The 23,128-nt window shown below is 45.2% G+C and overlaps 2 protein-coding genes across 3 annotated transcripts; one reads left to right on the forward strand and one right to left on the reverse strand.

Moving 5' to 3' along the window:
• Positions 1–25: 25 nt before the first annotated feature.
• On the forward strand, positions 26–10,403 carry wdr45b (WD repeat domain 45B). 2 transcript variants are annotated; one of them, XM_035611901.2, is made up of 10 exons: positions 26–49; positions 2,092–2,166; positions 3,689–3,790; positions 4,036–4,123; positions 4,449–4,543; positions 5,138–5,328; positions 5,448–5,533; positions 6,764–6,865; positions 6,973–7,094; positions 7,862–10,403. In XM_035611901.2, the coding sequence occupies exons 2-10, from the start codon at positions 2,109–2,111 to the stop codon at positions 7,966–7,968; spliced, it is 951 nt and encodes a 316-aa protein (XP_035467794.1). In that variant the 5' UTR covers positions 26–49; positions 2,092–2,108; the 3' UTR covers positions 7,969–10,403. The 2 variants fall into 2 exon arrangements, with proteins under 2 accessions (XP_035467794.1, XP_035467793.1); XM_035611900.2 differs by lacking the exon at positions 26–49 and adding an exon at positions 112–546.
• A 3,092-nt stretch (positions 10,404–13,495) lies between these two features.
• Positions 13,496–23,122, reverse strand: foxk2a (forkhead box K2a). The gene is made up of 9 exons (XM_035611899.2): positions 22,661–23,122; positions 20,011–20,205; positions 19,261–19,402; positions 18,945–19,091; positions 16,748–16,941; positions 16,456–16,658; positions 16,091–16,348; positions 15,798–15,995; positions 13,496–15,261 (listed from the first exon to the last, which is right to left on the reverse strand). Exons 1-9 carry the CDS (start codon positions 22,954–22,956, stop codon positions 15,035–15,037), a joined length of 1,860 nt encoding a protein of 619 aa, XP_035467792.1. The 5' UTR covers positions 22,957–23,122; the 3' UTR covers positions 13,496–15,034.
• Positions 23,123–23,128: the final 6 nt, after the last annotated feature.

A 23,128-nucleotide genomic window follows, 5' to 3' on the forward strand; every position in this document is an offset into this window, starting at 1 on the left:
ACTTGCATCTTTTTGTTGTTGTGGCCAATCCATCCTCTCAGCTAACTCGGTAACTCCAGGGTTACAATAACAGAATCATCTTTGATTCGGCCGAGGAAAGTTTGATTCAGAGATGATTAAAACCCGTCATTTTCGACGGCTGAAATCGTTGTTTTAAAAACCACTCTTTGGCCAGCGCTTGTCTGGCGAGCTTTTGGCATATTTGCCTCTAGTCAAAACCATCAATGAGGATAATAATGGCATAATTCCACTGTCACATATTCGCCTAAACACGACGATGGAGCCTCGCCAGAAAAGTCGCTTTGATCGTGACTGGTGACTGGTGACAGCTCCCTCTCCAAGCAGGAACCGCACACTCGGGTTGTTTTCCTCCTCTCTGCCCCGCAGACTCCGGAGGAATGGTATCAACTCAACGGGCAGCAGCTGCTAGATTCACTTGTAAACGCTAGTACTCGGTGTCTAGTAGTTCTGTCAAAACGATGAATTTACTGCCGTCGAATCCGCACGGGAACGGGCTCCTTTATTCCGGATTTAACCAGGATCATGGTAGGACGCGGCGCTCTCGTTTTTTCTTCCTCCTCCCGAACAGCAAATTGGTAGCGTCGCGGCTGCTAAGCTAACGTGGCTGCTAAGCTAACGTGGCTGCTAAGCTAACGCGGCTAACCCGTTGACTTCTCACACATGTGGTAGACCGCGCCGCTGTGCGCGGTCGTGTGTTCCTTGGGGTCGAACATGTGTCCCAAGGCGTGTTGCTGAGCCGTTGTTACGCCGGAAACGTCGACTTAAAGCGCCGAACTATTAAGTTCACGTTAGCTTTAGCCTCTATCCCGCAGCTAGCGCAGCTAGCTACGCTAGCGTAGCTTTTTTTTTCTTCATTTCCAGCCATCAAGTCAGCTAACGAGCTAAAGTTGGGTCAACGCGACACGAGTTGTTCAGTCAAACGCGAATACGTGGTTGCAACGATGTGCTCGAATAAGACCCGCGCACGGGTACAAGGTGTTGACTTGGCTCACGGAGCTAATGTCGTCCCAATTTACATCGAGCATTGTGCGAGCGGTGCCTTGGTTACCCCCCAGCGGCTAGCGTTAGCTAGGCAGCAGCTAGTTACGCTAGGTTTGGCAATCGCCGTGGTGTCCGGGTCCACCTTTTATGAGACTTATTTCCAATATCAGCCCACGCGCTTGTAAGTGGGGATATTAGAAGCAGGACGTGTGGGTTCTGCTCGTGGGCGTGTGGCGTGACACGGGGCATGAGTAGGGGCCCCACTGAAGCATCTCTCGCTTCCCACCCACACATTTGCGCAGGTCTCAGAAGTTGAGGCGTTTTCCTTCACCCGGAGCTCTTCACCGGACTGTAATGTACAGAGGGCACCGGAGGAGGGGGAGGGGGGGGCGTGACGGGAGTGTGACGTCATGACGGCGAAGAGGCCGAGCAACCTCACACGACCCCCTCGGAGAACTGTGAACACTCGGCGTCACCAGATTCGTAGTATCAATATATGAATTCCAGCGGAGGTCGATCATTTGATCGTTCCGCGCCGCCTGTCGGCGCTGCAACCGGGCCAGTTGTGTCCCGAGACAGGAGGAGAATGCTTCCCAGGGTCCCCCTGTCCCGCGCCGTCGTTCCCGCGCCGACCGGTGTGTGTGTGGGCGGTTCCCCGCGAGGCGAGGGTCGACCGAGTACCGGCCTCGGCGATCACCTGCGCCGATATTCAGCTTTTTTTGTTGTTGTGTGTTTATCGGTCATTTTTAAGCCGATTTGCCGATAATATCATTTTTATTATATAAAAACCTTTATGGACTTTAACAATGTCCCGTCCATGTTCGTGGCCCCCGCACTTTTCACGTTGAGGTCATGTTGACAGGTTTCTGCGAATTAAGACACTTCAACAAATGATTTATTATTCAAAATTCTGACACCTTTTGACACTTTTTTTTTTTTACTGCAGACAAATATCGGTCATCGGCCTCGACCCCTACTTTGGAAGATTGCTATTAAAAAACCCTCTTGATATTACAAGTGTTGCTTGATTGTTGTCTGTAGCTGTCGGCCCCGTTCTGATCGCTGCTCCGTCTTTGTCTGCCTCCCCAGGATGCTTTGCCTGTGGAATGGAAAATGGATTTCGTGTGTACAACACAGATCCTCTCAAAGAGAAGGAGAAACAAGGTAAATAGACTCTGGAGATGTTAATATTTGTAACTGGTAGGAAAACAAAACAAAACACTGTCCCCTCTCAACAGCCAGTGACGTTGAAATATATTGATACTTATTTGATACGCTTGACAGAATGTGGCAAAGAAATTACATGGATGTAATAATTTTAGTTAATAGTTATCTGTGAATCTCTTTCATAGATGAAAACCAACAAAAATAGTCTGTTAAGAGGGCGGCGTGCTGCCAAAACAGAATAACGACTGACATAACGACACACGATTAAAAATAAACAAATCCTTCCCCTGAATAACCAGAGGTAATTCAGAGCTTACCTGAACGACGCGTTGCGGGATCCATTCTGCAGTGAGCGCCGGTCACCTGCAGAAGTTTTATCCGTTGTTGAAAAATGACAGGAGCGGGAATTTTGAGCGATGACACGGTTTTGTTTTTATTTATGATTCCCATTATTGTTCTTATCTATTATTCAAAATGTGAAATCTATTGGGTTAGTACTTAAAAAAATGTCCCTTCTGTTGTTTTCAAATAACAATGTCATATTGGAAAGACATTTTCTGTTCTGAATTTTCAATGACACTGTTGTTCCAGATTCAATTTTATTTACCGACGACAGTTTGAAGATTTGCTCCCTGAAATTGTTTCAATAGAGCAATGCTCAGCGTTGGACAGCTAATTTGAGGTCTTCATTCAAAGCACAGCGCAATTCATGCAAGGCAAAATTGGTGCACACAGGAGCAAAGTATTGCGACAGAAGTGCAACTCCTTAAATATGGATATAAGAAGAAGCTAAAAAATCATGCCCCAGCACGCAACCTGCTCCGGAGTGAAGGAGCAATATTTCAGTATTTTAGTTTAAAACACGCCAGTATTAAGTAACATTATCAACAGAATGTAAAGAAATTATGTCAAAGATGTTTATGTTTTGTGTTGCAGAGATTTATGTATCTGCTGACGTTAGCATGCTAATGAGCTAGCCCAGGCCCATGCCATGTCGTAACACTACTAAGAGGCATCAGTGAGTCATCGTAGCGCTCAGTCTGCCCTCAGTCTGCCCTCCAACATGAGAGGATGAAGCAGTAGTAAATGTGAGTGTAGCTCAGCTACCGATGCTGCTGCTCCATCTCCATCACGTTCCTCAACCCCCCGTGACTCCTCCTCCATTCCTGCCACCACCACCACATCTTGGTCGTCTCTCAGACTGGGTGTGACATGGTTGTCGTCAGTCTAACAATAACCAGACAAAACAGTTACATAATCAGATTGCAAGGTAAACCTGTGTGGGAAATGTATTACCGGGTCCTTGCAGGTTTGCCAACATGTCGTCACTCGCCCTATACTGAAGTTAGATTTAGTCAAGGTGACGCTAGCGCAACGTGCAGGTTGAAACTTTGTTGTGAGTGAGGGGGGTAAAAGGTATTCATTTTAATCACAAGTACAGTTAGGTGCATAGGTCTGAATTATTCTCTTCCTGTGCTGTTATTATTGAAATGAACATCCAGTGACTTTTATCTTTCAGAGTTCCTGGAGGGTGGGGTCGGCCACGTGGAGATGCTGTTCAGGTGTAACTATCTAGCACTGGTGGGCGGAGGGAAGAAACCCAAGTATCCAACTAACAAAGGTATGTTGTGCCTATTTAAATCAGCAATTCTTATACCGCATCAGCAGTAAAATTTACTTTAGGCTATTTGGTTGTCTTGATAAGTTTAGTTTCCTCAAGAGGATATTCGCTAAGCTCTTGAACTTGATGTTTATACGTCTCAAATATGTTCTTTTGCCTGTCGTAGGTTTACGACAGAAACTTGTGTTTAGTATTAAAAATATTAATGTGACTCAGTTGAACAAATTCTTTTTTTGGTACTCTAGTGATGATCTGGGACGACCTGAAGAAGAAGACGGTTATTGAGATTGAGTTCTCAACAGAAGTCAAGGCAGTGAAGCTTCGACGCGACAGGTACAAAAAAAAAAAGATTAACCCTCAAAACAAACTTTGTGAAGCTGCTTCATCTTTTGTCATGCTGTCAGTGGAATTCTTTCCATTTATTGGCGACAAGTGTTGCGTAATGCAGTAAGTAGTGAGTAGATGGGAGGTTCCTCTTCAGACAAGACATTGCAGATGACAATGCAGCCGCACCCGTATCTAAATTCTCTTGAATGAATCTTGTTGCGTCAGTCGAGCTGCTGATGGCTTCATCACTGGATGTGTTGGATTTAGTATTATTGAATAGAGTCTCTTGACGTTTAGTATCAGTGTTTTGTTCATCTCCATTTGTTCTTAGGATTGTGGTGGTCCTGGACTCGATGATCAAAGTGTTCACCTTCACCCACAACCCCCATCAGCTGCATGTGTTTGAGACCTGCTACAACCCCAAAGGTCAGTGCGCTCTCCTCAAACTCCCCAGCTTGTTCTGCTACAGACACTTAAAGGGGCAGTAAGAGATTCTGGATTCTGGAGAAAGCTGGGTTCACTCTTTGTTGTTGTTTCTGGTTGTACTTCTCTGGTTGGGCGGCGAACCCACGACCTCGGGTATGGGAGTCGGACGCATTAACCGCGGAGTTGCAGCGCCATCCACTAGCACGTCTCTTAAGGTGTTGACGTGTTGTTTTTACAAACTGCACTCGCAGTGTTGTGAGGTGCAGTCCGCACCATTTTTAGTTTTTTTTGATCTACAGAGCCTGGGCTGAGCGGAAAACTCAGATTTTTTTTGGCGCACGCACAAAAGCGACAGCTTTGATTTTTACAAAACCTGTGTTGCTTTAGAATCGCTTACTGCCCTTTTAACCGACGTCTTCCACCACAACGACCCTTTGACTGGCCCAACGTTCAAACATTTCAGGTTAATTTCTGCAGCCAGAAAACTCAACTGTCATCTACAATTTGATCATTGTCAGTCAGCTTTAAAACAATAAAATCCTAATTGTTGATGTGAGAATTGTAACCGGCCTTTCTCCTCCTTTTCCTCCTCAGGTCTGTGTGTGCTGTGTCCCAACAGTAACAACTCTCTGTTGGCCTTCCCCGGGACTCATTCAGGCCATGTGCAGATAGTGGACCTGGCCAACACGGAGAAGCCCCCAGTCGACATCCCCGCCCACGAGGGCTCGCTGTGCTGCATCGCTCTCAACCTGCAGGGCACGAGGATAGCTACTGCATCGGAGAAAGTCCGTAACGTGTGGGGGGGTGAAATAGTATCGCCTGCTCTGACACTTTTTCAGCGTTTGTGGGTTTTTGATTCTAATTGCTGCTGACTTGCGACTAATCCGTGTTTCCGTGCTCACAGGGGACTCTCATAAGGATTTTCGACACATCCGCAGGGCAGCTTATACAGGAGCTGAGACGGGGCTCTCAGACAGCTAACATTTACTGGTGAGCACTGAGCAGAAATGCTGCTCCGCGGGCGTTCTACATTTTGTTCATGCATGTAACATAAATGGTATGGATGGGGACGAAAAAGATCAGCTTCTTCTACTTGACAGCGTAAAGCCAAGGCGAGCTGCAGTGCTGACACCTTCTCCCCCAAACTTTCCTGCAACCCTCACTTGAGTCTTTCCATTATCTGACTCACGGACAGTCAGACGACAGTCTGAGTGCTCCGCTGCTCCAGCTCTCTGCTAGATATATGTTTGACTATGTTCTTGCAGATTGATTGGATGTGAGAGTGTGTGGGGGGAGGAAGTATGATAACCACAGGAATTCTTTGCATGGTGACCTCATGAAATGTAAAAGCAACACTGCATGTTCTACAATAATGTTTGTGTAAGAGTATGCGTGAGATAAAGGACAGGATATATGGATGAGAGGGCTCCGATCTGCTGACAGTACTGTATGTACAGTCACGTTCCACACATTAGAGATCAGCGTAAGTTCTGCCTGTGTGTAATTCAAACCAAGGACCGGCTTACTGTGAGGAGACATCACTGACCACTGAGCTACCTTTTTTAAATTTTAATTGACAAAACCAAAACAGTATTAAACAAAATAAAATAATTGGAAAAAAATTAATCAAAGCTATTAAAAACACATTTAGGGCTTTACAGCATATAACTGTAACATGTAAAGGGGCCTAACAAAAGACACGTGAAAATGTAGAAGCTGCTTTAGTCCAGGTAACTTCATACAACACTTTCCAATACTTGTTCAGAATTAAAAAAAAAAAATAAACTATTTGACAGTGGTCATGCTAAGTGAGAGTCACGTGAAAATATAAGCATTGTTCCAGAAATTGAGCGAGCGCAACATTTTCTCAACACTGGAGACGAGTCGTACAGACAGCAAACTGAATCTGTATTGTACTTCTACAAACCATATTTACGCCACATCAGCGACTATACTTGTGCTACCAAAGCAAGTATGACAACGGCATCAAAGCCCCTGAATGAAGCAACAGTGTGTTAAGTGTTTAACTGGAAAAATGTGATGCTACTTCTCTCACAAGTTACATAATCTCACTTATTAAAGTATTTTTTAGTTTTTTTAAAGTTTATTTTGCCTGCAGTCCTTGAGTTGGGAAACCCTGAAGTGTAGGTTAATGGCAATTCTACAATAATTCCAAAATTCCTTGCTCTGACGCCCTCACATCTGCTCTGTCCTGTTCAGCATTAATTTCAACCAGGATGCGTCCCTCATCTGCGTGTCTAGTGACCATGGCACGGTCCACATCTTCGCGGCGGAGGATCCCAAGAGGAACAAACAGTCGAGGTCCGTTTCACCCGCGGCAGAAAGAATGAGTATAATTGTGAAAGCAAGAGTCAATTTTGACTTTCTGCTCCAACTCTTATGTCCTGACCGTGTCGCCCACTCTGCAGCTTGGCGTCGGCCAGCTTTCTTCCCAAATACTTCAGCTCCAAGTGGAGCTTCTCCAAGTTCCAGGTCCCCTCAGGTTCTCCCTGTGTGTGTGCCTTTGGAACAGAGCCCAACGCTGTCATAGGTGAGTACGACCGTATAGAGCCGTTATTGACATTACTGTTGCCTTTACTGTCTTTTTTTTTTTTTTTTACATAATGTTTACCAGCAGCTACAAGAACAAGGGCTTGTGTTTCTTGTCTGTAGATTTCATTATAAGCCTGGCATAGCCAGACTTATACTCAAATGCGTATTAGTCTGGGACCTCTCAGTTCATTTTTTCGATTTACAAGAGTGTTCCCGACAGACGCAGAACAAAATGCCCCCGGACGCAACTGGAGAGCAAGGAATCATGTGACGTCTGTTGAGCGACGCAAAAATGTCGACAGACCAGAGCAGAAAGATGTGTCTGTGATGATGATTCCACAATGTCCGTGAACGAGTGTTGTCATTTTTAGGGAGAAATGTGAAAATATCAGGTACTTTTAGTCAAATGCTCGTTCGTCAGCGGCAGCCATCTTGTTTGTCTACAAAAGTTCTTGAAAACTGTGCGGATTCAGCTGTGTGATCGCTGTGTAAAGTTTTGACACTAAAGCGTAAGAAGTTTTGGTTGTGTCTACATATTTCTTTTAGGTTTTGGCAAAGTTTCACTCTCTGGCCTCATTCGAGGCCTTCAGAGACGAGATGTGGAATGTGACAGTTACACTTTCAGCTTTGGCCCCGTCGTTTAAATGTGATTGTTCCCCTTGTTCCATTCCTTCACCACAAATGAGACCTGTCTGCTCCTGTTGTGTCCGGCCTGTGTTTGCTGACTTGCGTTTCGCTCTTATGTCTCCCCCCACCACCCGACAGCCATTTGTGCTGACGGCAGCTACTACAAGTTCCTGTTCAACCAGAAGGGGGAGTGTTCCAGAGACGTCTACGCCCAGTTCCTGGAGATGACGGATGATAAAATATGATCTTTGATCTCCATCTGCGGACTTGCTACTACACGGCCTGTTTGCTCTTTTCTTTTGTCTTTCCCTCCCCCGCTTCTTTTAAATTTTGGAGGAGACGGGCAAAAGGATCCCTGTTGCACTTTTCCTCATCTTGACAGACTCTGTGAAAGAGCGCGAGATGACGGGAGGACAGTGAAAAATAGAAGCACAGACTCTGGCGGAAGCCTGACAGTAAAGGTGGACAGATGAAAAGCACCAACACGGATGCAGACTTTAGTCTCACACACTCCTGAGGATTATCAGAGGGACACACACACACACACACACACACACGCCGACTTGACTCCCAAACCAAACTCGAGAGAAAAATAAAAGGAAAGTTTATTTTTTGGGGAAAGGACGACATGCCGCTTTTTAAGACGTCTTTCGAGGAATCGACAAAGGATGGCTATTTTTTAATCACGCGGATGATTCTGAGAGTTAGACGGGATTGAGAATAATGAGATTTTTGTCAACTAACACCACCTAACTATAGGGAGTGCCTCTGAGACTGGAGAGAATCTGTATGTGTGAACATATTAATGTTGTCATATATACACGTGTGTGTTTGTGTATATACACCAATGTACCATATTAGGCGTTTGCAATGCAGCATCGGAACGCGGCGACTATTCTTCTCCACCTCTGCCTTTTCAAGGTTCAGTGTAACAACCCGGAACATCGGAGCAGACTGATTCTGCCGCCATGAGACGTCCTCGCTAGTATTATTAGATTTTCTTATATTCACTGTATAAACACAATGCGCCAGACTGAACTTCTGACTACTTAGAATTGTACAAAATAGTAGCAAAAAGAAAAAAAAATATTTTTGTTTCTGTCTTCCTTTTTTTCATACATGATTGTGCAATAGGTTTTCCTTAATTGTGTTTGTTAAATGCTTGTGAAGGGTTGAGTGTTGGTTGGTTCTACCCACGTAGGGAAGCTTAAATGAGCAGTCTGTCTTTTATTGGGGAATGCAGCTTTTTTCCCCCCTCTTTTTTCTAGACAGTTTTGTGCCGTTTTATTTTAGCCCCGCCTCCTGCTAAACCCCAGTCTGCTCTGATTGGCACGCTGGCCCAATTAGTCTGTTGGATTGGTCAACGGATTTCCAAATGTGTAGGAAATGTCGACCCCCCCTTTACCAGAAAAGTGCAGATTCTCAGATTACAGGTGGGCTGACACCAAACGAGCCCAACTGTGGCATCGCAGTGGGAGAGAAATGTGGACCAGTTGCCCAGAGCCAGGCTGCAGGGTTTAGCCAGCTCACAGAAAAACAAGTTTGTGGGCTGGCCGGCTCCACAGATACTCATCCATGTGAGCACTGAAAAATAGATTTTTTTATGGTCACCTTTAAATCTGCTACAGATTTTTATTTTAGAATCTGCAAGTTGCTCACACTTGTAGAAATCAGCTCCCTATATATCTAAAAATATGCCCGATTTTTGTTTGTTTTTATGTTAACATCCGTGAATGATTCCCTGGGTAATCATTAAATCAGTGATTTAAAAAGTCCTGGGGTTATTAATGGGTTCTTTCTTGGCCCCATGTCCCGTCCAAATCTGTTCAGTAGTCCCTTGCTTGATTGTGCGGACAAAAAAAACGATAAAGCGCTGGCTTTTAGGGGGCTGTGTCCCCAGTTCCAGTCTCTAACACTAAGCCAAGCTCACTGCTGCCAGCTTCATATTCACTGGACAGACACGAGCAGTATCGGGCTTCCCATTCACTTTTGGCAAGAAAACAACACAGCGTATTTTTCTCCCCCCAAAAAACTTATGAACTGCTTCTTTAAGAGTTTGTGAAAGTTGAGACTGAGTTAGTTTTCCTACCTGAACTGGAAAGCGTAAGAGCCAAACACGTGCACAGTTTCCACCTGAAGTCACCAAACGGTCATCCACTTAGGAGGAGATCGTCACTTTTGAACCGTAGAACAACTAAGACCATTTTCGAACGAGACCGCACGTCAATGTTAATGCGTTGATGAAGCCGAGACGGTTAAATCAAAAACCCTCTTGATTGCCGATTTAAAGTTTGCTTCATATACATTTCAAGGGTAGTGTGCGTCTGTGAGCTGCTTCTCCCCGCCTCCGACGGCATCGATGCATTTCAGCGAATGTGAATCAGGGAAGTGCTGTGAGTGTGTTCAGTGTGGGTCCACCACCACGCAACATACGGGCGTGCAAGCAGAACCTGTCGATGTTTAATCCATATTGTTTTCATGTCGCGTCACGTGACACAAACCGCACCACCTTTTGTGTTGCTGTCAGATTGTACATGTGCAGGTCTCACGCACACACACGCCACAGTTGTGACGCTGCACAAACCTAAAAGCCAACTTTGTCTCTGACACACTCAGAATGATTGTAAAAACCTGCGTTTAAATGTGTGAATAAAATGTAACATCTGCTTTTACAGTTAAACTTGGCGGGTCTCTTTGGTCCCGGTCAAATCCGTCACTACCTGGAACCGGTCACCGGAGCGTTTAAGACCACGGGTACTGAAGAAATGAACAATGTTGTTTCTAAGCAGCGCTTAGCAGGAAAGTACAATCAAATCTGAATTGGACGCTGCACGCGCAGGAGCGGTTTTTCACCGACTTTTGTTGCTCTTCTAAAAGGGCGGCCTCCCTTCAGTAAAAAAGCATTCGAGAGTAGTTGCAGGTTTTTGACAGGTGGCAAACTCTAGTGCACCTGCATGAGAGTCGGACACCACCACGCGCCACCCTGACCTTTGCCCCCAATACTTTCCACCTTGCTGCAAACACACACACACTTTTACAGGCTTAAATCACGAGGTGCACATAAGTTCACGTGCACATTGTGGTTTGACACAAACCACCGCAGCAATAAGATCGTGGGAGGCGGTGGATGCCCTGTGGAGGACAGAATCAGCACGAGGACAAATACCCACTATCCTGCCAATTTAATATACTATTATTTGTAACACAGGCCCTAAAAACAAACAAGCCGTCAGAGGTAGAAAGACTGTTAGTGAGAATAACATCGATCCATTTATTTTAAAGTTACCTATAAATCAACGAGGCAGAGACACACACACACTGACCAGGTGATTTAATCTATTCCAACAATGTCACTTGCATTTAACAACAACAACAAAATATTCTTCTGTAGTAATTGTAAGTAATGCTAACAACAGTATTTTGAACCCACAGAGAATTATCAGCTGAATATGCAGCCGCCCCCTTGGTCTTACAGAGCTTCGCAGTTTTCAGCTCGTGGATTAACTCGTCAGTGGGCGACGGACAGTGGAACCACGAGCGATTAGCTAAACGTGTATTAGTATCAAATCGAATACTGTATTTGTCACCATATTTGTGCTGAGAGAGTCCACATCATCATGTGGTACCGCAGTAGTCGTAACTGTATGCGACGAATGATGAGCAAAGCTTTGCTGATTCAAGAAGTCAAACAGAGATAACTCTTTCAACATTCAACTGTACAGTTGAATGGACGATTTGAAAACATTGGGCTGTGAATATTAAAAGACTTCTTTCTTTATCAAGCTGATTCAACAACTTGACACCGGGAATAACACCGGTTAAATGTCTCCTGTGGCGCTGGAGGAGTGTGAGAAAACAATCTGATAATGTGATTACGGGGCTCACACACACAGATAGATCTTACTGACTAGATGTGTAGATGCCAGCAAGTTGCATTATGGGGATTAAAGTCACTGCATCTCAGTCTATCGATACAGTTTCAAACCAAGCCGAAGACACCAAAGGGTTGGAAGATGGAATCGGTATCAGTGAAGGAAGTGGATGATCAGGCGAGTGAACTTTCTACTCTTCATGACAAACACTCCAGATGAAGCCTGCAATTCGACTCGTCGCAGCCTTTCATGTAGAATCGATCGAACTGAATCCCACCACAAACACTGCAGTTTGCCTGTAGTTGATATAAAAACATATTCTGTCATGTTAGGAATATGAGCACACACTTGCGCGCACACACACACATACACCTTGGTTTTCTTTTTACTTTTATAAAGGGTACCGCAGTCACTATAAATATATAATATAAAGTACTGGTGGACTCATGGGGCCCCACCTGGTGCCCCCATGGTTGAAAACTCGCCGCTAAAGTGCCCTCTAGAGTGGCTAAAACAAAGGGCAGTTCCCTATTGGCTGCCCTTCACATTCACTTCAAAACATTATTGAGTGCCCTTCCATGCAACAAAATCATGACGATGTGCCCTTACGAGCAAAAATTTGATAGCGTGTGTTAATGAGTGGAGAAAACGTGATGCAGTGCCCTATATGGTGCCCAATGGCCTACACTTGACGTTCCCTATATGGGTGCCCTTCCAATGGAAAAGGGTGCCGTTAAGAAGTGCCCTCTATGCCGCCCCTATATGGCATTGCCCCAAAGGGTGCCCTTTCCAGTAGGGAAAATGGGATGCAGTGCTGTATACAGTACTCCTACAGGCGAGAAAACATGATGAAGGTACGATTCAACTTTTGCACGTTGGTGGGGCCCCATGTCGTGCAGTAGGTGCCCTTTTTGACACCGTTTCCCAGTACAGGCACGTTAGGGGGGAGCACCTTTCACAAGACAAGTCTAAATGCCACCTGGTGGAATAGTGGAGAAAACACCAGGAGCTTTCTGGACGTACAGTGAATCCCTGGCTCTGGGCGTGTCTGTGCCTATGATGTCTGTCAACACTATAGTGTAGTCAGTGTGCTGCTGCGGCGTATGTGCAAGTGCACTATTCAAAACAGTGGACAGTGCACATACACGTCAGTGCTCCACTCGACAGGCAGCAGACAGTCGTTTTCTGTTGCCTTCCTGCAGAACTAGTTTAACACAGAGGGGACGGTGCACTATCGAGCAATGGTGGCATGGAATTCATTACCAAGTCTTTTGACTTGTTTTCATAAAAAGTTATGATTGTATTTATTTACACAAGAAATTGTGCAAAGAACACTTTAGATTACATATTAAATTATATTAATGATTTGTCTCTTTTTGAAAAACTGGTCGTGTTCAAAGGAAGCTTTTTTTCCCACCCGTGGTACGCACGCACACACACACACTTCCTGGTACAGCCTGAGCTGTGTGTGTGTGTGTGGAATGCATTCTTAAGCCTTCCTTTACTTTACTGCATGCTACGCATCTATTCCAGATGTTCACAATTAATCAGCCAGATGATTCGCAGCGGCTGCAACTAACGATTATTTCCATTATCGATTAATCTGTACATTATTTTCTCATATAATCGATTAGTTGTTTGGTCCAAAAAATGTTATAAAATGATTAATGATCGTGTTACCCAAATACCAAGATGATGTTTTGTTTTGTCAACACACCAAAGATATTTAGTTTACTGTCATAGAGGAGCTAAGAAACCAGAAAATATTCACATTGAAGAAGCTGAAATCAGAGACACCACTTGAACCGATTAATCGGGTGATTAGTAATCGACTGACTGTTGCAGCTCTAGTTAAGAGGCATCACGTCAGGTGAAATAATTCTTCACACACACACGCAGACAGATTGAGTTTGCCCCGCAGACGAGGCCTTTTACTCAAAGAAATACAAATCGAGAGGTCGTGTGTTTTAAATAAATTTATAAAAAAAAAGAAAAGAAAAAAAAATAATTACCCACTGAAGCAGAACAAACACCTATCACTTGTTTTTCCTCGTGTAACATAGAATACAATCTGAATAGACTTTTCTTTTTTTTTTCGTAGCCTGAACAGAATAAAAATTATCAAGCAAAGAGACGGCTGACTTCAACACAAAGGTAACAAACAACCAATGATGATGGGGGGGGGGGGGGGGGGGGGGGGGGGAATACTGAGAGCAAAATAATGAAAACAAAACTAAAATTAAAAAAACAAAACTAAGAACTAAGAGGGTTTAAGTGCAGCACTGGTCAGAATCATATAGCGTAGATTCAGTCTAAATTTTCTTCAGTTCCATATTCAGTTAAATCTGCTCAAGTACATTTGTCTCTAGATCCGTAACATGCAAGCTTGATGAAAAGCATATGGTCAAATACGCATGGGAATATAGTTTATCTCATAGGATATTTGTAAAATATGAAAAAAATCTGTCGATGTACAGTGATAAAGAAATTTCATTAGCATGAATGGGCAGGGGGGGAACATCCACTCCATAGATAGTGTTTTTCTTTAAAAGGAAAAAAAATGAAAAAAAGGAGACTACATTCATTTCACTGAACAAAGAGTCCACGTACAAAAACTAAACAAAACAAAAAAAAAAGGATTCCCAAAATATTAATGTTGTGATGTTTAAATGTTCTTAAAGACCCCACTTATAGCTTTTTAGTTATCTTTAATTATTACTAGAGAGTGTCTGTGCCTTGGGAAACGGAGAAACACTCAAAAAGATCCACGGGTACACTTGCACGACGGAATACTGCATATCTACTCACAACTGGGTTAGGTAGGTCGACGTGGAGGCTAGCTGCCGAAAGATGGGAATGTCCACTCGGACGTACACACACAAACGTACACACACACACTTCCCTTTTGCAGAATACGCTACCGGTGATTTCACTTTGTTGACTTTTCCTTTTCCGACGCGCAGTTTCGCGCTCGTCTTTAATGCTACCGGGATCAGGCTCCTCTCTGTCTTTGGGGGAGGGGTCACGACTCCTCGTTCGTCAAATAAGGTTTTTTTTTTCTTCGTTTTTTCTTTTCATTTGGAAATCTGGATTTCTAAATCTTGTTTTTCTTCTGGGGGCCATCTGGGTCGCGAACGTCAGGGCTTCACAGTCGTCAGCAGCTCTTCTCGTCTTCCATTTTCAATTTTGGTCGGTAGTTTTTGCATCGTATTTCATGGTCTTAAATATATGGAAGTGTGTGTGTGTGTGTGTGTGTGTGTGCGTGTGTGTGGGGGGGGGTTTGCACATTCTGTAGTCCCGCTTGTGTTTCCACGTCTCTTCTCTTTTTTGGCACCTTGAAGTAGATGATAACCAGGTAGGGATGGGGGCGAGAGTATGGAAGGTGTGAGGCTCAATGCGTACAGGAGAGCAGGGGTCAGGGTGCAGGTCAGTGGGGAGGCTACTTGTCGCCGACCTGTTCGCTGAGCCCTGCTTCTCCAGCTCTGTCCGTGGTGCCGTTGTTGTTGTTGACGGCTGCTGCCGCCGCTGCCTTACCCTCGACTCCGTCCTCCGTTTTCACCCGCTTGGATTCCGGCTGGTCTTGCAGTTCTCCGTTCTGCCTCTTGGTGGGGAGGGATGCTGAGGCGGAGGCGTGGGCCGCCAGGAGATGGAGAGGGTTCGCGACCGCTGCAAGAAAGAAGACAGGGCTTTGTTATAATCAGGTGAAGGACTACCAGGAAAATTGGCGAGGCAACAATCAGTCGGACAGAAGATGAAACAGCAATTCAACGATTTTTGCCAAACTGTCGGCAGTAGATGTGATAAATTCAATGACAGATGAGTCAGATCAAAAAGACAAAACATTGTCAACACAAGCGGTCTACACTGTTCAGGCTGTTTAGGCTCTTTCACAGCATTTGAGGTCAACTGAGAAAATTAGATAGATTTGTAGCAGGCCTATAATGATATAGAAACCAAAAGCCTGTGTTGAATGAATTTAGGTATTTCATTCAATTATTAATTCACATTTTTTAGGAGTTCTGCTTGCACCTCTGATGGGCTGATGGGAAAACAGAGGGCGCCAGGATCGATTTTTGTAAATGGGGCCTCTCATGCAACTGTCTGCACACTATACGAGTACATTATTTAGATGCAAACGCACATGCATACTGTAGTCTTGAGTTGTGTGTGTGTGTGTGTGTGTGTGTGTGTGTGTGTGTCACCTGCACTGGCAGCAGTAGTGATGGGGACCAGATGAGTCCCGTTCTGTGTGATGGCCTTTATTGGGAGCTGGTGCTGTCCGAGCGGGGCTTGTTGCACGATGGTGACCGTTGTCAGGGGAGCAGCCTGAGAGCTCTGTATGATACGACTGACTCCGCTTAAAGATGAGGCCGTGATGGACGGCAGTGGCTCCACTTTCACTACGCGGGGCGAGAGAAACTCACATTTGAGCTTGCGCACATCTACAGTCACACCATTGTGCTCAAACACGACAGCAACATGAACACGCTCTCACCTTTGATCTCTTGGTGCTCCCCCCCGCCATTCGCCTGAGGCCCTGAGCTCACCGCGGCGGTGGACTGTCCGCCGACGGTCGCCATGGTGACCGCCGGAATCTGGTGGACGACGTGCACCGTTTGCATGACAGGGGCGGGGCTACCCGTCGTGGTTACGATGGCTGGCGTCGCCACGGCGTAGGTCACAGGCTTCATGGTCGTTTGAGGCATCTGGCGCTGCACGGCAATCAACACTGGCTGGTTGTTCAGCGGGGAGCCTATCAGAGAGCAGGGGTGGAGGACGCTGTCATTCACTACTACTGAAAAAAATAGACAAGTAGCACATGAATAAATAAAAAGTGTCACAGTGTATGTTACGTTTTACCAGAGGAGTTCTGTGCAAAGCGGGCCTCTTGGATTACGGCAAGTTTGGGCTGGACTGTGGCGGTCTGGGTGGGGGCTGGTGGAGGGGTTGGCTCTGGCTCCATGGGGACCGGGGACCCCTCTCTGGACAGGCTGTCCGGGGTCTGCACCCCACTGGAGTGGGCAGACAACGCTCCCGTGTGGTTTGGAGAGGCTGGGGCGCTCCTGGAGGAGGAATAGAAACACAGGGTGGTTCACTATGACACAAACAAACAAATTACTGAAAGCGTGACTTTTGAGTGACTTTTCTCTACCTGGAGGAAAGGGGTCCCACTGGGGTCCTGAAGCAAGGCACGCCCCTGGGTCGGCGCTTCCTGAAGGCCTGTTCTATCAGCTTGCCCTCGGAGGAGGGGTCGATCCTCCAGAATGAGCCTTTGCCCGGCTCCTCCTGCGAGCGGGCGACTTTGATGAAGTACCGGTTCAGGGACAGGTTGTGGCGGATCGAGTTCTAAAACACAAATAAACGGACGAGACACACATGAGCTCTTTGAACTGGTGAGGGTTAAAGAATTACAGTGCACAATTGAACTGTGTTAGAATATTCCCAGAGAAACTAGAACAGTTTTCCACCGTGTTCTACTTCATGAACGCTGCCTGTAAAATGTAATTATTAAATATATTAATATAAACATGAATTTAATATTTGAATTGTTGGATGTCGATTAAAGACCGACCAATATGGATTTTTGGGGGTGATACAGAATTTAAAACAGTAAAAGATGTGATTCTGAAGAAATATCTGATGCCATAATATTAGGGATGCCACAGTTCTCAATATAATATTGAACCGTACGGTACACCATGCACCGTTCAATACGCACTTGTGAATTGGTATTTTCGGTTTTGGAACAAAATTTAATAAATGTAATTTCATGTTTCCATGCTTCGTATTTCTCTGTGAATTGGCTCTGTCGGAGCTGTAGAGGAGCACTTGAACGCAGCATGTGTTGGGGAAACGCCTCCCTGCCGAGTAAATATCCAATCCCTGGAGTCAGATTTCCCACAACACTTCAACACGGCGAGCGGAGCAGAGAAGCAGGAGTTTGAAGAAGCACCGTCATCTTACAAATCTGTGGTGTGGGGACATTTTGGTTTGAGCGTTGAATACAGTGATGAGGGAACGAAAAAAGTCAACAGAACAATTACTGTCTGCAAACATTGCTTCACACGTGTCGCATATGCAAATGGTAACACTTCCAATATGAGCGCACATTTGCGGCGCCACCACCCAGCATCACTGTCTGGAAGCAGGAAGGCTGAGCCGGTAACACCGTCAGTTAAAAAACAGTTGTCTCTTGCCGATGCTCCCAACAAGGCTATTCTACCGGTTAAGAAAAACACAAGAATTGCATTTTTTTTTTCTCCTCACGAACAAAATGTGTACCGAAACAGAACCGAAACCAAAGAACCGAGGTACATATTTAACCATGGGCTAACTGTATTTTTCCATCCCTAATATATATATATATCATATTCCAAAATTTCATTATCAAACCCTTATGACGAAGAAATGTAATTGAGGATTGATTTTTTAAAGTTTAACCATAAACTTAATAGTTATACATAACTATTCATTAAAAAAAACACAAGTACAACCAAACATTAGAAACTTAATTAAGAAAAACTTTTTAAAATTTAAAATGTAAACATAAATGCACATTTTTCCTGTATATTTTAAAATTAAAATAATATTTTTCATATCTGTAAACATGAAGGCTCTATGAAAGGCTCATATCGGCTGATTTTATTGGCCAACCAATAAGTCGATCGAGCTTTAATTAAGATGTTTATTTTTCGTTTTCTGAGGTGAAATACCCCCCCCCCCCCCCTTAAAATCTGTGATTAGCTCCTCCCAATCTGTGTATTGTGGGAGTCTACATACACACAACAACAGTACACCTGACTGTATTGGGTAAACTCTTCTGGCCGTCTTCCAGTGTGAACACACAACAAAACAATTCCCGGATTAAACTCACTGTGTGGTGTGGATTTAGCTCATAGCTCTTAGCACGTAAGCCTTAGCTCAAGATGAGGTTTTATGGTGAGCAGCCACTGTGCCACACAGTTACTCATAAACTGACCAGTTTCATGATACAGGTCTGCTCAAATGCCTGAACCCTAAGTGACATCAACACATTGACCCAAGCTTTTTACAGTAATATATCCAAACATCCCCATACTTGGAAAGCTGGAATCGGAAAATGAAATGCTTTTTTGGGGTGGGGGCGCTGGAACAGTTCACGTGTTATAAAAATTATTGTATATAATTTTAATACCGATTCATCGTTGCAGCGTTTGGCATTTACGATGATAGACAGTTCAACTGGACAGACAAATGATCACACTGCAACTGAACTGCACATTAACATTCAACCAGTGACATGGGAGTGTGTGTGTGTGTGTGTGTGTGTGTGTGTGTATATAGTGGTACCATATAGAGAAGACACTGACCTGCCAGCCTTTATCAGCTGTTCTGTAGTACGGATAGTTCTTGGTGATGTGGGTGTATATTCCATTTAGTGTTAGCTGTTTGTCCGGGGCCATGGTGATAGCTTGGACTATTAGTTGCGCATAGGAATATGGAGGCTTGGAGTCATCCTGTGGAAGATGAAAGAGAGTTACATTCATGAGCTATTGGGAGGGAAATTTGTTTTGGTTACAGAGACTCGCACTCAGTCAGATGACCTCCCCTGACGCACTCTGAATCAGACAGACACACTGTCAATGTTCAGCCATTTTTGACCCCGCTCGTGTTCTGTTCTCTCACCTTTGGGCTGTCTTCACCCGAGGCCTCCTTGTCGTTTTCTGAGTGGGAGTTGTCTCCTATGAGGTCGGAGGCCAGAACGCGGCCTGTCCTGTAGCTAGAGAGTCCCGCCCCCCGTGGACTTGATGGACAGGAGTTTGCTGCACTGTTTAGTTGAGAAAAAACAAACATCTGTAAGCATTTCATTGTAAATTTAAAAAAATCTGGAAAACTGATAGGGCAACCAGTGAAATCACAAAACAGGGCTGGGCAGCGCAGCGGGACAATTATATCGCAGTATAATTTCATTTATTCAGGGTGGGCGCTCGGATTTACCAAAGGATTTCTGACAGGTTCAGGATTTACTTGTGGTACTGGTGAGGTATCACGTGGAGACAGTTTGTGGATGCTACAATTTACGGCTGTTCCATAAACAAATTATATGCAGGTTCTAGTGTCGGAGCGATTGTATCCACCTGGGATGCCAAGGTAGAGTCTATGAATGGGAAACGCTGCACAACAATATCTCTTTCTGACAGCAGTTATGGTTAAGCGCATTGCTGCCTCCCACTGGTATTGTGATATCATTGCCACTTTAAATTTATGAGGGCTCTACCAGTCGTCACAGTATAGTAAAATCCATACCATAAGGCAAATTAATACTTGTGTACTTTCTATACCGTTTCCACCGTCCAAACATATCACAACATTTACACAGTACTGCCATTGCACTAGATGCTGTTCTGGAGTGTTTGCGCATAAGCTGACCCTCACCTGATGGTGCCAGTGGGCGAAGGCAGTGGGCTCATGAGGTGGGCGATGTTGTCAGGAATGTTTATGGTCAGCGGGGAGATTTGGGGTTGGACGGGCTTGACCGGTGATTCCGGCACGTTCCTTGGCTCCTTCTTATCACTGGACAGGGCTGTGAACGTGATCTTTATACTTGTGCTTGGGAAACGGAAACAACACCTAAGGATGGAAAACAAGCACAGACAAAAAAAACATCAATTTAAATTGGACACAAAGCCAAAATGCAGCTATATGACAGAAAATAAAGCAGTAGAAAATGTTTGGGTTGATTTAGAAATTGTGTCATCACAAAGTGTGTCCATCAGAACTTGCTCTGACTCCTTGTCTGCACCAAGTGGCAACCCACTGCGACCTCACCCATTGGTTTTATGAACTGCTGTTTTGAAACCATGAGTTCGCATTTTGACCAGCGCCATCATGTTTTTAGAATTGAGGGTGGGACTTACTGAGAGCTCGTCCACTGCGCGCCAACTACACCTGCGACCAAGCACTGATTGGACAGTACCAGCTGTCAATCACGCTCGTATCCATACCGTGCTTTAGCGCCTGTTTCACTCTAAATGAGACCATTATTTACAAATTGCTGTATTGAAGAAGACTTGAAACTAACTATTGAACCATAAACTCCTCCGGAAATTGTACTGACGTTTAAAATCAAGTAAGAAGTAAAGACATTTTCTTATAGACTTCTAAAGAAGTCTGACCTCTTTTTGCAACAATCGGTGTCACCCTCCACTGTTGATTCGAGAGAATACAGGGTTCAGACCTTCCGCATTGGCTTCATTTTCCAGACCCGCTGACTACGTCCATTTTAACACACAGTCAGTGTCTAGCAACCATAAACTGCATATACAGATGGACGACATGACAGCTCCCCAGAATCGCCTCCCGGTGGCTGGCTGCAGTATAGGTCAAAAAGCTCACCACCTCCGTGTTAGCCGACGGAACATTGACCAAACTAAAAAAGTCCAAGTGCACGTTAAATACATTTTTCTAAAAGGTGGTTTCTGTCGTTTAGGTAATTCTTATCTAATTGGCTGCAAAATACATCAATGACGCAAGTTTGGCACCACCCGTACACTAATTATTTTGGCTTCATTATTGTACAATGGGAGGAAGTGGAGACACGTCGTCCATCTTTACATACAGTCTGTGATCAGCAGCATCATTTGAGAAGACGGTGGAGTGGAGTCAAGCCATGTCTTCATGGTAAGTTGCTAACTCATTTGTGAGATGGATCAGGTTAAAGTTGTTAAACTTTACGTCCCCATAATTTTTTTCCTTTTCAATATCCGCTGATGGGCTCTATCGAGCTCTAATTAAATTTGTTGTACGTTGGCATTGTCTACCTTTGACCGCCAACAACATAAGTGGGACATTGCAATGCTTGTTACAGTGTTATTGTACAAACGAGCCTCCTGCCTGGTAACAAGCAGGCCGAGGTCTAACTGAAGCCCAAAGAGGAGCGCCGAGAGATCCAGCCTCACACCGTTTAAAAATGGACATCCAACCACGACTATTATATAACAGCTCATGTCCAACATGTCTAATTTATTATTAAGGGGGTATTTTTGGATCCGCTGGCTGCCGACACCCTAATGAGTTACTACTGCGGTCTGATGCACCCACGTATTTCAACCCAAACGTCTGCGAAGTTTGAATGTTGAGTGTCAGTTGCAACGAGAAAAAACCCTGTTCATTGAGAGTTAGGTGTGTGTGGGGGGGGGGGGGGGGCAAACAGGCTGAGCAGTGTAAACAGAGGGAACATGACACTGAAACAGATCAAACTGACGACAGCTCTTAACCTCAGCTTCCTCACTGTAATCTGAATATTCTGCTGCTCCAATGGTATAATCACAATTCATCACCAGCAGCCTGAGTGGTAGCAGGGTCACAAACAGCACCTGTGCAGACACACACACACACACACACACACACACACACACACACACACACACACACACTCACCTGTTGCTAGCATGTTAGCAGCTGAGCGTTAGCCCAAAATACAACTAGCCTTGGGCTTGGGAGAAAACCCCCTTAAACCAATTCCCATTACAATTCGGACATTTTTCTTTGTCACCTTAGTAATTTAGCTATGGCCACGTTCACGCAGTCGGTTCACTCGGACGGATTTGAGTCGCTAGTGGCCATTCTTCAATTCGGCATGGATCCCACATCGCATTAGTACACGATTGCTCATTTACAGGCGGAAAGCTAGCTCCCACACCGGTGAGCAGACTCCTAGCTCGAGCGTGACTGTCTGGTGTGTCACTGACGTCTGCTGGGGGCGAGGGGGGGGGGGGGGGACGAGGGGGACGAAACTGCAACGCTCCTGTGATTAAGAGCAGACGCGGATGAAAGTTCCGATGTGTGTTTGTGTGTGTGCTTTGGCGAGCAGCGCGACTACACATGTGAGCGAGGGGGTTCAGTGTGACGGGCAGCGCGTGGCAGTGTTGCCGCTACACAACACGTGCGACGGCGCTGCGGGCTAACACAACAATAACAACACATGCACACACACACGTCCGCGACATGTTGTGGTTGTTGTTGTTGTTTAATTTTTTTTTGGGGTTTTTTTTAAGCTTACGCAGACAGGCTGTTGGACTCTTACATTCGAGGAAGCTGGAGAGGTGGAGCCCCTCTTCTCTGGAACACCCCGTCAACAAACACCCCGTTTTTTCCCAGGCACCGGAGGTAGAAGTCCCCCGTGCCCGTGCCGTCCTCTCCCGCGGTGAATATCTCCAGGTGCCGCCGGGAGATGAAGCTCGAGTGTCCCATGCTGACGTCCACCGAGCCCTGCGACGAGTTGCGGCCGATGGTCACCGACCTTTTCTTCATTAGATACTCGAATTCTCGGCCCTCTAGCCGGGCTACAGCCGACCCCGACATCCCGCTTACCACCGCCATCTTCTGAGGTTTTCTGCTGGAGATGTGCGTTGAGCGCAAACGTGTACGTGGTTGCAGTGAATTGCAGGGGGGGATTTTTTTTAGTTTCGTGGGGGGGAAAAAAAACAAGGGGGGGGATCCAATTTTACACCGTGGAGAATTTGGCTAGGAACGTGCCAGACCGGGGACACAG

This window comes from Scophthalmus maximus, chromosome 16 (assembly GCF_022379125.1).
Source record: "Scophthalmus maximus strain ysfricsl-2021 chromosome 16, ASM2237912v1, whole genome shotgun sequence".
Lineage (NCBI taxonomy): Eukaryota > Metazoa > Chordata > Actinopteri > Pleuronectiformes > Scophthalmidae > Scophthalmus > Scophthalmus maximus.

Excerpts from the sequence above, each read along its gene's own strand:
- wdr45b (XM_035611900.2), top strand. The coding sequence starts at position 480 with ATGAATTTACTGCCGTCGAATCCGCACGGGAACGGGCTCCTTTATTCC. Across the intron at positions 4,544-5,137 it reads GACCTGCTACAACCCCAAAG|GTCTGTGTGTGCTGTGTCCC; the intron begins GTCAGTGCGCTC and ends TTTCCTCCTCAG. Across the intron at positions 5,534-6,763 it reads CAGACAGCTAACATTTACTG|CATTAATTTCAACCAGGATG; the intron begins GTGAGCACTGAG and ends TGTCCTGTTCAG.
- foxk2a (XM_035611899.2), bottom strand. The coding sequence starts at position 22,956 with ATGGCGGTGGTAAGCGGGATGTCGGGGTCGGCTGTAGCCCGGCTAGAG. Across the intron at positions 19,092-19,260 it reads CGGGTGAAGACAGCCCAAAG|GATGACTCCAAGCCTCCATA; the intron begins GTGAGAGAACAG and ends CATCTTCCACAG. Across the intron at positions 16,942-18,944 it reads CAGCTGATAAAGGCTGGCAG|AACTCGATCCGCCACAACCT; the intron begins GTCAGTGTCTTC and ends TTTGTGTTTTAG.